The sequence below is a fragment of the Branchiostoma floridae genome, chromosome 14, assembly GCF_000003815.2.
Source record: "Branchiostoma floridae strain S238N-H82 chromosome 14, Bfl_VNyyK, whole genome shotgun sequence".
NCBI lineage: Eukaryota > Metazoa > Chordata > Leptocardii > Amphioxiformes > Branchiostomatidae > Branchiostoma > Branchiostoma floridae.
The window spans coordinates 10667423-10682028 of NC_049992.1; the positions used below are offsets into that span (position 1 = coordinate 10667423).

The window sequence follows — 14606 nt, forward strand, 5'->3', positions numbered from 1 at the left end:
GAACCTGTTCTGATTAATCTGCTTCTGTTCATATTCTGAAAATGAGAGAATCACAAGATTATGACAAGCTATGGCGACAGGTTTAATCTTTTATCCTTGTAAGAAACAACCCCTTCTGCTTAACTTTAATACACTGGAATAAGTATGTGTAATCACTGACAGCTAAAAGGAAGATACTATAGTGCAGATGGAAGTATCTGCCAAAATTGCCCAACACTATTTATTTCACACTATGAGTTGAAGACGGCACAACATCCCAGATATACACAAATCAAAATCTCTTAACATGTGTAGTTCAAATCATTTATCATCTGCAATACCCATTGCACATGCACGGCGGTCTATATGTATGTTTATGACCCAGTCAGAGAAAATCATACTAAAGTAAGTGTGAACTTGTAACCATGTGAAACAGCATTTAGCTTTGAAATTATACCTGATCACAAGCACTTATCCTAAGTCAGCAGGGAAAAGGTTAGACTTAGAGTGATATGTGAACATGTATGCTTTATGCCATGGCCTGCCTTCAAATCCGGGTCATGAAAGGTATACAACCAACACTGCTATTTACTCAATGCCTTTTTCTCCATAGAGACAAACGCAATCACTAAAGGCTCAGGTGTTCTTGCATATACATGGTATTAGCTAATGCTAGTTTCACTATATACAGGAAAGCCAGTTGACAACAACCCAGTTGAAATACAAGTAATATCATATTACAGTCAACATTACACTTTTTTCAACTATATCAACAAAAGTACAAAACCAAATTTTATTTCAAGAAAAAACATTGAGATTTCAAATTTCAAATTTGTATGAAACACTGAAAGTTAAATTTTTTGGGGGGTTGAGAAATAATTCTTCTGTTATTTCTTAGCCACTTATACAAACCCTTATACAAATGTGTTATGTGTTTATGAAGAATGCATACTTGCACTTCCGTTAGACATTTCTTTCCAGATAAAATGTGAACTCTTTTGGGAATTGGCCAAAAATGAAAGCTTGGCATACTGAAGAGTAGACAGCAAGGCCCAGTGTCTGATGAGTGATCTAAGTCAGGGCTCGAAATACCACCTGCATGCATATGCAGGTTAGTGCAGGTAAAATTGGAGCTGTGCAGGTATTTCTGGTGTCTACCTGCACCTAATATAACCTGCACTGGTCCATGCACTGGGTTTTATACATAAATGTCCTATAATGCAAGTGTATATGGAAATTGTTACTAGCTGCATTGACTTTTACCACCTATAAAGTATAAAAGAAAAAATAGCAATGATTCCTGAACAATTTTAGTATGATCTATACTTCCTAAATTCAGAGTGGTGCAGGTAAAAGTTGTCTGGCGCAGGTAATTTTCAATGTTAGCTGTACCAGTGTAGGTATGCAGAAAAAAGGATTTCGAGCCCTGTGAGTTGTCTCTAATGTCTACGCCTAACCAGTATTACATAATGTGCTGACTGTCATGAGTGATCTGAGTTGTCTCTAATGTCTACGTCCAAACAGTATTACATAATGTGCTGACTGTCATGAGTGATCTGAGTTGTCTCTAATGTCTACGTCCAAACAGTATTACATAATGTGCTGACTGTCATGAGTGATCTGAGTTGTCTCTAATGTCTACGTCCAAACAGTATTACATAATGTGCTGACTGTCATGAGTGATCTGAGTTGTCTCTAATGTCTACGTCCAACCAGTATTATATAATGTGCTGACTGTCAATCATGAGTGATCTGAGTTGTCTCTAATGTCTACGTCCAACCATTACAAAATATGCTAACTGTCAGTGATTGTAAACAATGTTAACTGATTCTTCCAGCCTCCCATGAATTGTTTACCAACCTGTTGAACCATGATACTCACTGTGAAGTACAGGAAAAATGGGAGATTAACTTGTGTTTTCTATGTGAGAAAGCAACATACAATGTTGCCTTGTGCTATATACCCCTGATGAAGTAGTATCTAGGTCCAAAATCTGACCTTCTTTTGTTTTCTTGTGCTCGTTCCTTTCCTTCTGTAGAGATTTTTCCAGTCTTGACCGATGTTCATAGACAACTGAGAAGGCAAAAGGTCAAATTATTTCATGTACAAATTACAGACAAAATAACAACATAGAATATCATATTAGGTAAATTTCACAATGAAAATTTGAAATATCAAAAGTTGAATCTCTAACACATTTTTTCAGTTCAACTTCAAGTACATGTACCACAAAGCAATTCTTTGGCAGAAACTGAGTCTGTGTCTGTTTAGATGCAAGTGTCACAAGTTTAAGTTACAACAGCTGTACTTCTGGTTCTGTTTATACCTAGAACTCAACAGTGCCTAATGTTTACATAGGTCTGCTGCAGGCTATGATCATTGTTAATTGACAATTTCTACACCCGAAATACTAGGCCATTTGTGACATAATTGAATTTTACCATCTGACGTTGTTACACACACACATATCAAGGGTTGCTGATTGAAGTGTATCAGCTTTCCAAAGAGCAGTCATGTGATACAAAATGTGGTGGTATTATGGCACCCGGTGGAATTCTTAATTATCATTCTGAAAATGAGTAATTAATAAGACCCAAAAGTCCTGAGTACAAAAATAAGTATTCTCGTCTAATTATAATTACTTAATCTTAATTACTTAAAAATGGCTTTCAGCACATGGTATATATATATATGTTTAGCAGCTGTACAAGAATGATATGTATCAGGTATCTGAAGTGTTACCTCCACAAATATGATATTGTTTGGGGTATGTCTGCGTGTGTTTGTTTGTGCTTCCACATATGTCACTGTGTAGTTAGAATAGCTTAAGTAGGTTCAGATGGATTGTGATATCTAGCATGTGGGTACAAATGTAGGTCTGGGGAATAAGATCACGGTCAATTTAAATAAAGTCGGCTTTCCTTGTTTGCCATTGTAATTACAGTGTCTGCAAGTACTAGACAACATTATAAATATTTGGATTCAGATTTTGTTTAATGATAGTCTGGTATATAAACAATCATTAACAGACAATGAATGAAAGAAGTATGATGTTTCTTAGAGTCAGGGCCTTTGGTCAGAAAATCTTTTTCTTTGTAACAATGTGAGCACTCAGCAGGACAAGGGTTTGAAATCAAACATTCTAAGTCTGGCCTGTAACATAGAAGGTAAACCAAAGACAACTCTCTGGAACATGTTTTTTTGTACATACTCAACAAATAATACAAAAATCAATAACAGTTTATACCATTACAAACTAGCTAATGGAGTGTTTGCCTGACCCCTTCCCAAGAGGACAATACTTTTGTGTTGAATACAATGGCTACTGAAGAGCAATTGGACTAACAAACAATATTGATTATGTGGCTTAGTAGAAAAGGTTTCGTGGTACTAAAGTAGTACTTCTAAAAGGTGATCAATTAGCATCAATTACTGTCAATGACACTCCCCTTATTTGCATATTATTGTCTAGTGATGCATAGCATATGCCTGACTTATAAATTCTACAATCCAATAGAACAAAATTAATATTCAGAAAGTTGAAATGAAATGTAAAGTACATACAAAATGTCGCAGTGTAGTTTGTTTACGACCACATGATCATAACCTCCTTGGTAAATGTAAATGTCCGGCCAGCTGTGTAAATAATGTTACAGAAAAAATAGAAACATGCAAGAAGAACAGGAAATAATCTGAACTGTGTACCAACCTTGTAGCTGTGCGGAGAGTGACTCCTGTTGTGACTGGTATTTCTGGGACCTATGCTCGGCGTGTTGATGTCTGATCTGTAGCTGGTTGTACTCGTAAACACCGTACCCAAACCCGACTAGCACCAACACGAACACCAGTGTCTGCCATTTCCCCTGGCCACGACGGGCGCAAATCATGCTGACGTCCTCTCTCATCCAAACGTCTCTGTGGTTAGGCAAAGGTTGACTAACTACCAGGTTTGTACAGGTAGCTGTCAGCTGATGTAGGGGGGAGGGGGGCGTTCACAGGTGCAGCCGCAAAACCTTCCTTCCGTCAAAACTCAGCGTCTGTTTACATGCCAAAATAAATATATCCAGAGCTAAAACCGGGTGGGATACTTACAATATCGCTTGCAAAGACGTATCAGATACTGAAGAAGCAATAGAGAAGTGATCGAGTCTTTGTCCAGCGCTAGTTGAGAGAATTTAAAGGGAAGTGAAAACTTCTTTCCACAAGTCTCGCTCTACCTGCATGTCAACATGGCGACGTGTCAGCGCGCTGCATGCCGGGAGCTGGGGAAGTGGGCGGGGCAATCCGAGAACTTTCACTTGTGAACTTCGGACTAGGGAAAGTTCTCCACCGGTGCAGTTGGAGATCAAACAACACTGAAAGGGGCCCAGTAGATGTCTTAAGAGTTTATAAGTTTAAGTTTATAATCAGGCATTTTTTTTTACTTCTTATAATCTTAATCAGTGAAGGAAAACAAAAACTATGTTATTTGCATGACATGAATAAGTATCTTTATTTTGGCATTCATATAACACAGATAAACTTTACAGAAGTTGACAGATGACTAATGATCACCGTTGATTTGCAAATCAGTGTTCGCCAATATAACAGTTAATAGCAGTCTAGAATAAACGAAACCAATTATAAGGAGTTGACAGAATACAGGCGAGCGTCTCAGTATGTACACAAGATTATATACATTAACAATATGTGATCTATTTTGCCGGGTCCTGATGACTAGTAACTCTACAACATTTACATAGACAGGACGCACTAGTAGCAAATTTCAATTGTAAGTAATGAAAGTTGCAAGACGTGAAATATACTTAATTGGAAAGTGGCTTAAAACGTTATTTAAGTGGCGCAAAATCACATGCCGCCGTGCTTTGATGATTATGATGCAAAATGTACTACTTAGACAGCATTGTTTTAAACTTATAAATTAATTAGAAATATTACACGATTATGTACATAAAGTTATAACTATTTATCACATCACGAGTGTTGCCACCAGGCCATGGCTACAAAGTTGGCCACGACAGCGAGGCTGACCACCAGGGCAAACACCTGGAGAGGGAGAGTGGACGTGGAATCATCCGGAGGGTCATCTTCCAAACCTGGAGAACATGGTACTCGTCAGTTAAACGGCCAGACTTTGTAGCTTGAAAAACAGCGCTAAAATTCAAGGAGACAGCAGACACACGTTGCTAGAACGTAAAAGTGTGACATTGGGACACTTTACTGACGGTTATTCCTAGCGTAAGAAGAATTGTATCCTTTGTCTTAGACTTAGGCCTACGTCACATTTCCAAAACGAAGCCCGGCCGGTCGGGCAGCTTTCAGGAACGGTACACAAGACGTCAAGAGAATAGTTGTAGGCATTTTTCTGTAACGTATATGTAATACTCCACCGTTGACGTTTTTGGTTGACATCGACAACTGTTCTTGGTAAAGACGCTTCGGTTTATTTGTATATATTGTTTGTTGTCCTCTGGTTGTCTTACTGAATGTAACACGTTTCGTTTTTGTTATTTATGTAGTGGGCCCCCCTTGGAAATCAACTTCAAACAAGTTGAAGGGGCTACCCACATGTTTTGAGATGAATAAATAAATAAATAAAACTGTTACATTTCAATTTTTCGTTTCCACAAACAGCCCGAACGGGTCCCGGTATGGAAATGTTGCTTTGGCATTAATCGGAATAAGCGAGTCCGGTCCATCCAAGTTGTCAGAGAAGGCACCTCTCTACATCTCTACTATCGGTCATGTACTAGTATATACATGCAACTCACAAATCAGCGAACTGTTGGGTCCCGCCTCTAACTTGAAGATGGTTCCGTTACATTCCGTCTGAAGAAGCTTCTCCCAGTCTTGAAGATAGCTGTCGTTCCAAGATGACAAGTTACCGATGATCTGCTTATAGGGATAGGTAGGGTACTCCCCAGGGGTAGATTGCGCTAAAGAATAGAAAATACAGGTCTCGTTATACATGTATAGTATTGTTTACGCAATCACAAGTCTTGATCAGTTTTTTGTACCTACCAAAGATGTATAGATACATAGTATTGGGTAGGCTTCAATAGGTCAGAAAATCGCTAAAAAAAGACATTTGATACTGGTAGTGTGATTGTATGTATGATGGATGATTTAGAGTATAGCACAATGTCAAATCGTATGATAAATATATATCGATAAACGTAAACTTGATATCTAATTCTTGCAAAACAGCAGAAGTCCACATGTCATAAGTATCGACTTGACGGTTTATCGACGTCATTCTTAAAGTTCGAAATCAGCTGTCATGATGTTGTAATGTAGTTTCATCCATAATTGGAATCTATTGTATAGTGTTCTACTGATCTGGTAGTACCTGTTTGATCTGTAATATCAAACGTTGTGTTGACTCTAGACGACTCGGTACCGTTGAACATGGTGGCATCGTTGTCACCACTAGAAGTACTGGTCCTGTTCAACGTGACGTTCTTGACCACAACATTCTGATCAGAACCAAGGACTGTGACGGCGAGAAACGTTTTGATCTCACTTCTGCTTTCCGGCTCCTTTGTTGCGGTGAGAATTGGAACGTTGTCTTCAAGGTCGATGCTTGGAACGTCAAGGTCACTGATGTTGGGTTCAGTGACCTGACAGAGGTCACCGCCGAAGCCGTGAGGACAGAAGCAGGTGAAACTTGCCACGGCGTCACGACATGTTCCGCCGTTATGGCAGGGTTGGGACAGGCACTCATCTGTCTCTGGAAAATAGAGATTCGGTAGGTCTATATATATATGTTATCTTAAAACTGAGGGTGGGGTGGAAAATCTTAACGTTTCATTGCATATTGCAACCTTGTTTTTCTGAGGAAAATGGCACACAATGGTTGCGTGCACATGTTGGAATTGTTCCTAAAATGTTATCGTTTACAATATCCAACAACAAGTAGCTCATCTTGCCATCAGTTGAATCTACGTATACGCATACGTACCTTCCTCACACCTGTCTCCTTCGTACCCGTCTGCACAGTTACAGAAGAACTTGTTAACTCCGTCTGAACACTCGCCATTGTTTAGACATGGAGAAGATTCGCACTCATTGATGTTTTCTGTGAGTAGAAAAGAGACAAATCTAGTAGGGACGATACCAAAAATTACCACAGATGATCACTTAGAATTTGTTTCCCGTCTACGTATGGGCACATTAAAATAAAACTATGCTTATTTTAATGTGGATATAACTGATTTGATTGATAACAAGAGAAAAAAAAGCGGTGTACCGAGACATGTCTGCCCACTAAAACCCGGCGAACAGACACAGGTGAAATTGTCGATCCCATCCTCGCAGGTACCTCCGTTTGCGCATGCGTCCAAGTAGCAATCATCCACGTCTAAAACCACGAAAGAAAAATCATTTGTAAATTCATTCAGTTTTCTAAGTAATAAGCCCTATGTGGTACAAGCAGAAGCTTCAACAATCAATCTGTATAAATTCTTTCAGATTATAGGAAAGGTATACATTTACAGTAATCGACCGAGTGGTATATCTAATTTATTAAATCCTCGCCAGTTTAGCTTATAGTGTTTAACTAATTGCGTAGCTATTAACTTCTGCGAAGGGCTGTAAAATTGCTTGCTCAATATTATACAGAGTACAGCACAAATTATGATGGTGGACAATAAGTTTAACTCACTTATCTCACAGTCCGTCCCGTTGAATCCCGGCAGACACGCACAGCTGTAGGAAGCCACGCCGTCAGTACAATTTCCGTCATTCAGACATGGGTCCGAGGCACACTCGTCTACTTCTAAAGTTTGCAAGAAATTAGTTTTCAGACTGATTCACAAAATAGCTAATTGTATATCATTAGAAAATAAAAATGAAACTAGGTTATGAATCGTTGTAAAGTTTAAAAACTTTGTTCCAACACAAAAGAAATGATGAACTCACCATAAATTTTCGGTCAAACTCGTCTATGAAAAATGAGATTTCATTCGTAGATTATGAATCGATTGTCGAAATTAAGAAAGAAGTGTTAATATATAACATTAAAGAGAGGACACAAGTATACCTTCCTCACACCTCTCTCCTGTATACCCATCTGTACAGTTACAGAAGAACATGTGGATCCCATCTATACACGTGCCGTTGTTCAGGCAGGGAGAGGACGCGCAGTCATCCGGGTTTTCTATTTTCGGTGTAAAGATTATATATAACTCATGAAGACACGTGTATGAAGGTTAGACATCCAGGTATAAACAACATTCAAATCAATTCGATCTCTAAAACAGCATAAAACGGAGATTTCCTTCCGGACGTTTTGACTGAAATCTCCGTTTTTATCCTGTTATGGAGATTGAATGCATTTGAATAACACATGAAGACTATCAACACAACCAGTGTATTTTTTTCTTGCAGCCGTGAGTCATAAGCTTGTTGTCTATTTCAATATCTAAGACATAACAATCCTAGTATTAGCTGAGAAATCACATGGCACAAATGTACCTTTTCCTGCCTCTCTGTGATTTTCATTCATCTCTTGATAGATTATGTTACGCAAGCACCTAGATGTAATTGTAAACAGAGGAGGAAGGCAACTATCACCTGTACAGGTCGGCCCGGTGAATCCTGGGAAACAGAAGCAGGTAAAGCCGTTGATGCCGTCCTCACAAATCCCTCCGTTTGCGCATGCGTCTTTGTGGCACTCATTTATGTCTGGAATCACGGCAAAGGAAACAGTCACTTTGTTAACTAACAATTGAACAGCACAAAAACATCATGGATCCTACGAGCTAAAGTTTTGTAAGGTACTGAATATCAAAACAGATCAATAGCAAAAAAGTCTGAGCGGCGGTCTGTGAATATCGTAATGGTTTGTGTAACAAAGTCAGAGAAAGAAGAAATGGCCGAACGTTACAGAGAGGTTGATAGATGAAACACTTACTTATCTCACAATCAGTCCCGTTGAATCCCGGCAGACACGCACAGCTGTAGGAAGCCACGCCGTCAGTACAGTTGCCGTCATTCAGACACGGGTCCGAGGCACACTCGTCTACTTCTAAATAGGGAATAAGAAGTCATGTATCGTTCACGATTCTGCGACGTCTAGTGATAATTGAGTAAAATGCATATTGGAATATATGGGACAATCAACATTGATGTTGATTGGCTAAGACCTAAACTCTCGCTCACGTGATTGGCTAAAATTTCAGCACCATGGCCAGTGGCAGGTACTTCTTCTGACAGGTGAGTCAAAAATTTACCGTTGGTTTGTATGTGCTGTGCTTTCGTTGATTCTACAATTTGTACGTTGACGACCACGAAGTTTGACTTACAATGTCTGCTATACGTACCTATAGAACAAGTAAAACCCATGTATCCCTCCGGACAGAAGCACATGAACGACTGAGGAGCGGTAACACAAGTTCCACCATTCTTGCAAGGATCGGACTCACAAAAGTCCCTGTCTGGAAAAGAGAGTGTTTCTGAGACAAAGCATTTGAGATTTTTCGGATGACATGGTCCTTGAATTTTGAGGAAGAAAGCTTTCAAACATGTACGGATATTGTTCGAAGGTTTCTAACGTACCTTCCTCACAGTTGACTCCTGTATACTCCTGCGGACACACGCACACATAGGACCCCACCTCGTCATAACACACTCCGCCGTTTTGACACGGAGTCGACTCACATTCGTCAATTTCTGAAAACAAAGTGAACAGAGGTGCCTCGGTCATTTCTTGGCTTATTTGCAAAAAGATGATTAGGTCAAAATGAGATACTAGTATACCATCCAGCCATATGCGATAGGTCATGAAACGGGTACGACAATCGGAGAATCAATGTGTTCATTGAGACTTGCAGTTTGACATTTTCCATGACTTTACGATGCCTTGAAAGATATATGTACATCTTCGTAAGAAATCAAATATAGCAGTTGATAAATCTTTGTTCAGCAATACAACGTTTTAAAGAAGACCTAGAGTGTAGAGGACAGGGTAGTACCTTGCTGACATTGTTGTCCTGTATAGCCTGGCTCGCAGACGCAGGAGAAGGCGCTAGTTGTAGGGTCCGGGGAACATGTACCTCCATTCCGACACGGATTCGGGATACAGACTTCACGAAACGATGTCAGTTCTAGTGCAGAAATGAAATACGAATAGCTCTCAATTATAACATCAAATAAAGCAACTAGAACACTTCTAAAGAAAATTGGTAGAGAATTCTTGAAAAAACGTTTCCCATACTGTACATGTCTAAAAAAAAGTTAAGCCGCACCTTCCTGACAGTTGGGACCAGTCCAGCCGGAAGCACACCCGTCCCGACATTCCCCTGTGTAACGGTCACACGCCTCTGGACCAATACTGGAGCAGTGACAGGTGGACTGACAGCCAGAGCCGAATGTGCCCGGACTGCAGACTACATGTACAGGATCAACAGTGTTTTACACGGCATTAGCTTCCGTAGATAGTTTCATCAGGTTGGTATACACTCAAATAAATAGCAGTGATAAGTAGATCCAGCCATTCTACTCTTATGATGGTGTCTGATAGACACCGAAACGTTGGAAATGAGTACTATTCTGGTTGTGTTAGAAGAACTTTACTATAAAGTTATTAGCTTGTTCTGAAGAACATTTAACAGTTTAACATGTTCTCTATCAATAGTTTAATCATCTCCCCAAGGTATCGCCCTTCCAATTCCTCAAGAGTCGCTAGTCTTCTGACCATTTTCTATTTTCTCACCTCGCTGACAGAGGAGTCCAGTGAAGCCGGGGCCGCAGGAGCAGCCGTACGGCTCGGGCAGACAGAACAGGTGGCCCGAGCAGCCTGCTGGGTCGTCCCGCCCCGACTCGTCACAGCGGAAGCTGCAGTCCCGCCCAAACCTGTTACCTCCACAAGCTGTTGGTAAAAGTCACAAGAAGTTCTCAAGAGCAAATAGAGTATGAAAAGGGACATTTATGAGGTAAGTTTTACTTGACTTATTTGACTTATGTCGAGTAAACAAAAGTGAAATACTTTGGGAAAACTACTTTTGTTCAAAAATTGCCGATTCATTGGGGGTGTCCGAGTCTACAGATAAAGTAAAATGACAACTGCACCATTCTATGTGAATTTCTAACGCAACACAACACCAAGGGGGTAACTTTCTCAATGATAAATACTCTAACTAATGAATAATGAAATAATTGCATGTAAAGGTGACAAATTAGAAAAAGCCTAGTTGTACATACGTGTCTGACAGGTGGGCCCCCTGAACCCCGGGGCGCACACACACTCCCCAGTCTCCACCTGACACTGGCCGCCGTTCAGACAGACTGGACACGACAGGTCACACTCCTGCCCCCACAGTCCCTCCGGACAGGCTGGACGGTAACAACAATGAGTGGTCAGTCTCCAAGCAGATGTTGAAATGCCAAAATAGCAACGTTTTCTGGCTGTCCAATTTTCTTATATTTTTCAAACTACGTGCTCAAACCATTTTTTTTCAAATCTTTATGTCAGTATACAATACATGTACATAAAACACACAAGCGGTAACGCTAGTTCACCTCTATCTGCGGGGTAACCTATATTCGTTGTATTCAAACAGGCATTACGGGTATCAAGTCGAAGTTATATTGAAAGACCTTTATTGCACATTTTTGCCCCACTGGGCTAAGTACAGGTCACATGGTAAGAAACACATATATGTAACAATGGAAACAATCATACACATCTATGTATGCAGATATGCGTCTAATCTATTATAAGACATTCGACTTCCTCTCGCTTCTTGGTAATTGCATAAATGTAGCTAGCTGTATATTGCACTCTGAAACCACCATCTATCGTCTTGGTATCCCTTTAAATACCTTGTAATGAATACAACGGGTATAGGTTAACCCGCGGATAAAGGTGAACTAGCGTGATAAACACGATTTGTTAAACTCACATCTAATGATGAGCAGAGAAATGGCGTGGCGTTTCTCGCTGTAGTCGCTAGGGTAGTAACACTCGTAAACCCCGGCCTGGAAACGCGGGTCCAGGGACGTCAGCTCCAGGGTGTACTCTGTCGGACCGAACAGCGGAAAGCCGTTTCTTCGCCACCGGACACCGTTCTACCACAGAGGATACATAAGGTAATGTTATTAACACGGTGGAAGTATAGATTCTACTGTATGGTCAACTACATCATTTGGAACGCCTGGTCTCCAGAAAATGGTTGATAGCTAGTCTCATTACAGATATATTATATAGCACTTGCAAATGATACGGGACAAAGTGTACAATACCTCAATGAAGCAATGGATACTAGGTGCATGCGCGTGTAACTACAAATGAGGCTGAGGACATTTAACAATTCGATAAAAACACGTATTTCAGTACTACATTTGTCACACAGGATTAGATTGAGCATATTTCAGTATCTAGCAATATGTACTTCAAACCATTTTCCATGCAGATACATGGAGTGGGAAAATACCAACAGTAGAGCAGAAAAAAGTATCCCTAACCTGTCCTGTTTGTTCCACAGCTTGTGTATACAGTGTCACGGAATCTCCCTTGTTCGCCGATACAGTGAAATACTTCGGATAGATGTCGGCTATGTTCGGAAAAGAGACTGATTAGACCAAAATCAAAGTTTGAACACCGTTAGCAATGTCGTAAAAAAATAGACAGTCACACCCAATCATAAAAGATGGTATGGATATGATTATATTGATACCCCTAAAATAGCTGATTTTGAACGATGGATCATCTGAGAGCAACTAAATACAAAATTAAGTTTATGCATATGTAAAGTTAAACAAAACCGGTTCAAATCCAACTACCAAATCGATTGCTTATGTGCGAGCCTGGCTGAAGAGACAACTTACCGTCAGCTGACATCCCAACGGTTGTGACCTTGACTTTCTGACCGTCTGGGAAGGTCACTGTACTTGAGAAGACGCCCACCCTGTCGGAGCCACCTGTAAGTCAGCATCAGGTTATCAGAATATGTCATTAAATGTTGACCTAATCTCCCAAACAGATTCCCCGTGGCATAAGATACTAGTAGTATCAAAGCTGGCCAATGAGTATAGCCGGCCAGAGGAGGTCCGCCGCCTACCGGGGTCCACCTGGCTGCCTTTAGCTATACTCTTGGCCAGCTTTGATACTATCTTATGCCACCATAGGATCTGCTTGGAGATTATATATAACTTTATTGCACAACAATTGTACGAGGTACAAAGTATGGCATCTACATAACTACATTGCTATAGCTTAACTTATCTAACTAATACAGGAGTTGTAGTATGAGATAAGTTTATTACATTCATTGGAGGCTTTTACAATCATTTGAGGGATTATATGTTGCCCACCGAGGTACCTTCATTGTCTCTAACCTTAACTACAAAATCTTTTTGTTTCAAAATCTCTTAGTCTCTGAAATTCCCAATGACACTATAATAAAGATACAAAGGCCAGACCTTGCGGAAAGAACGTCACCATACGCCCTGGCCATGAAGCATCATCGATGGCTGCTATACTGCTGCGGGCCGCTGGGAGGCGCCAGTTCCGCTCGGCGTTGAACTCCACCTCACTAAAGTCTCCTCCGACAACACATTTAAGAGATGTGTTTTGACCGGTGGAGGCATCAGGTACAAACTGGTACTCAGTGACCAACGTAACATCCGGAACAGCTCCTGTAATTCCTAAACGAAATTAAATAAAAGATATCTTGACCCAGGTTGGCTTTCACAATTTTTGATAGTAGAAAGATGATGATAACTAACCGGATTGAAACATAAAGCACAGAAAGCTGCGCTCAAATGAAGGGTCGTATTTGATAACTGGAAGATCACAAAAGACATATACAATTCTCTTAACCTGTTTTGCATTTCTGTAATAAAGCTTTTTTATTGAGTTCCAGATATGTATACCCAATAAGAAATATGAGAACCTGGCTTCCTTACTTTCTGTGACTGCAAAGGTATCTTACTCGGCATACATTTGTTTTGTCTCCTTGGTACCGCAAAGACTAAAGTAGGACATGTTCTTCAAACTTCCAGGTCGGAAAAAGAGAGATGACGATACAGATGGATGAAATAGTTTAACAGGTGGAGATTTATACATTTCAACAGCGAACATACATATTGAACCTCTCATCCAGACAAAAGGAACTTCAATTTAAAAAAACACACACAGTATTCTAACGTTTGAAAACGACGCTAAACATACGTACCTATACTAAATAGCAAAAATATGGATATCCACAGCGGAGCCTGCACCATCGTTCATTTTGTTGCCTGCGTCCGTCAGGCGTCTGTTGAAGTTGAACTTTCACGGATACAGTATGGCTACATTTGCTAAGAGGATGAGAGAGGCACTCTACATCTAATGTTCTACGTCCTTCAGACAAAAACCGTGCGTTTTCTATTCATCGAAGGTTCCACTTACGGTTGGAGAGGTGCGATTTGGGTCAGTAATTTGTGACTGTTCATCAGCGTCATCTAGCGGTTCAAATAAAAACGTGACGTTACCTTGAACAACACTTTTACCTCAGTCTGTATTTTAATGACATTTAAACAGTGTGGCACTTCTAAAACATTCCATCGTGCACATGACATCTATAGTCCTTAATGCCATCAGGAAAACGATGCTAGAACCAGCCAATCAGATGTTAGTGAAGGG

General features: G+C 40.2%; 2 protein-coding genes across 2 annotated transcripts in view; both read right to left on the minus strand.

Moving 5' to 3' along the window:
* Positions 1 to 4245, minus strand: part of LOC118430109 (Golgi integral membrane protein 4-like) — a 4521-nt gene extending 276 nt beyond the window's left edge. The window contains exons 1-3 of the mRNA XM_035840819.1: positions 3690 to 4245; positions 1979 to 2053; positions 5 to 35 (exon numbers count right to left, since the gene is read on the minus strand). Of these exons, the coding sequence (XP_035696712.1) occupies positions 5 to 35; positions 1979 to 2053; positions 3690 to 3885 (302 nt within the window). The 5' untranslated portion in view covers positions 3886 to 4245. The remainder of the gene's footprint in view (positions 1 to 4; positions 36 to 1978; positions 2054 to 3689) is intronic.
* A 212-nt stretch (positions 4246 to 4457) lies between these two features.
* Positions 4458 to 14518, minus strand: LOC118430110 (fibropellin-1-like). Its single transcript, XM_035840820.1, has 20 exons — positions 14158 to 14518; positions 13403 to 13627; positions 12809 to 12901; positions 12419 to 12534; positions 11884 to 12049; positions 11183 to 11314; positions 10695 to 10850; positions 10228 to 10368; positions 9955 to 10086; positions 9539 to 9652; positions 9304 to 9417; positions 8895 to 9008; positions 8555 to 8665; positions 8022 to 8138; positions 7644 to 7757; positions 7230 to 7340; positions 6942 to 7058; positions 6330 to 6710; positions 5752 to 5916; positions 4458 to 5076 (listed from the first exon to the last, which is right to left on the minus strand). The coding sequence occupies exons 1-20, from the start codon at positions 14204 to 14206 to the stop codon at positions 4955 to 4957; spliced, it is 2790 nt and encodes a 929-aa protein (XP_035696713.1). The 5' UTR covers positions 14207 to 14518; the 3' UTR covers positions 4458 to 4954.
* Between the last annotated feature and the right edge of the window lie 88 nt (positions 14519 to 14606).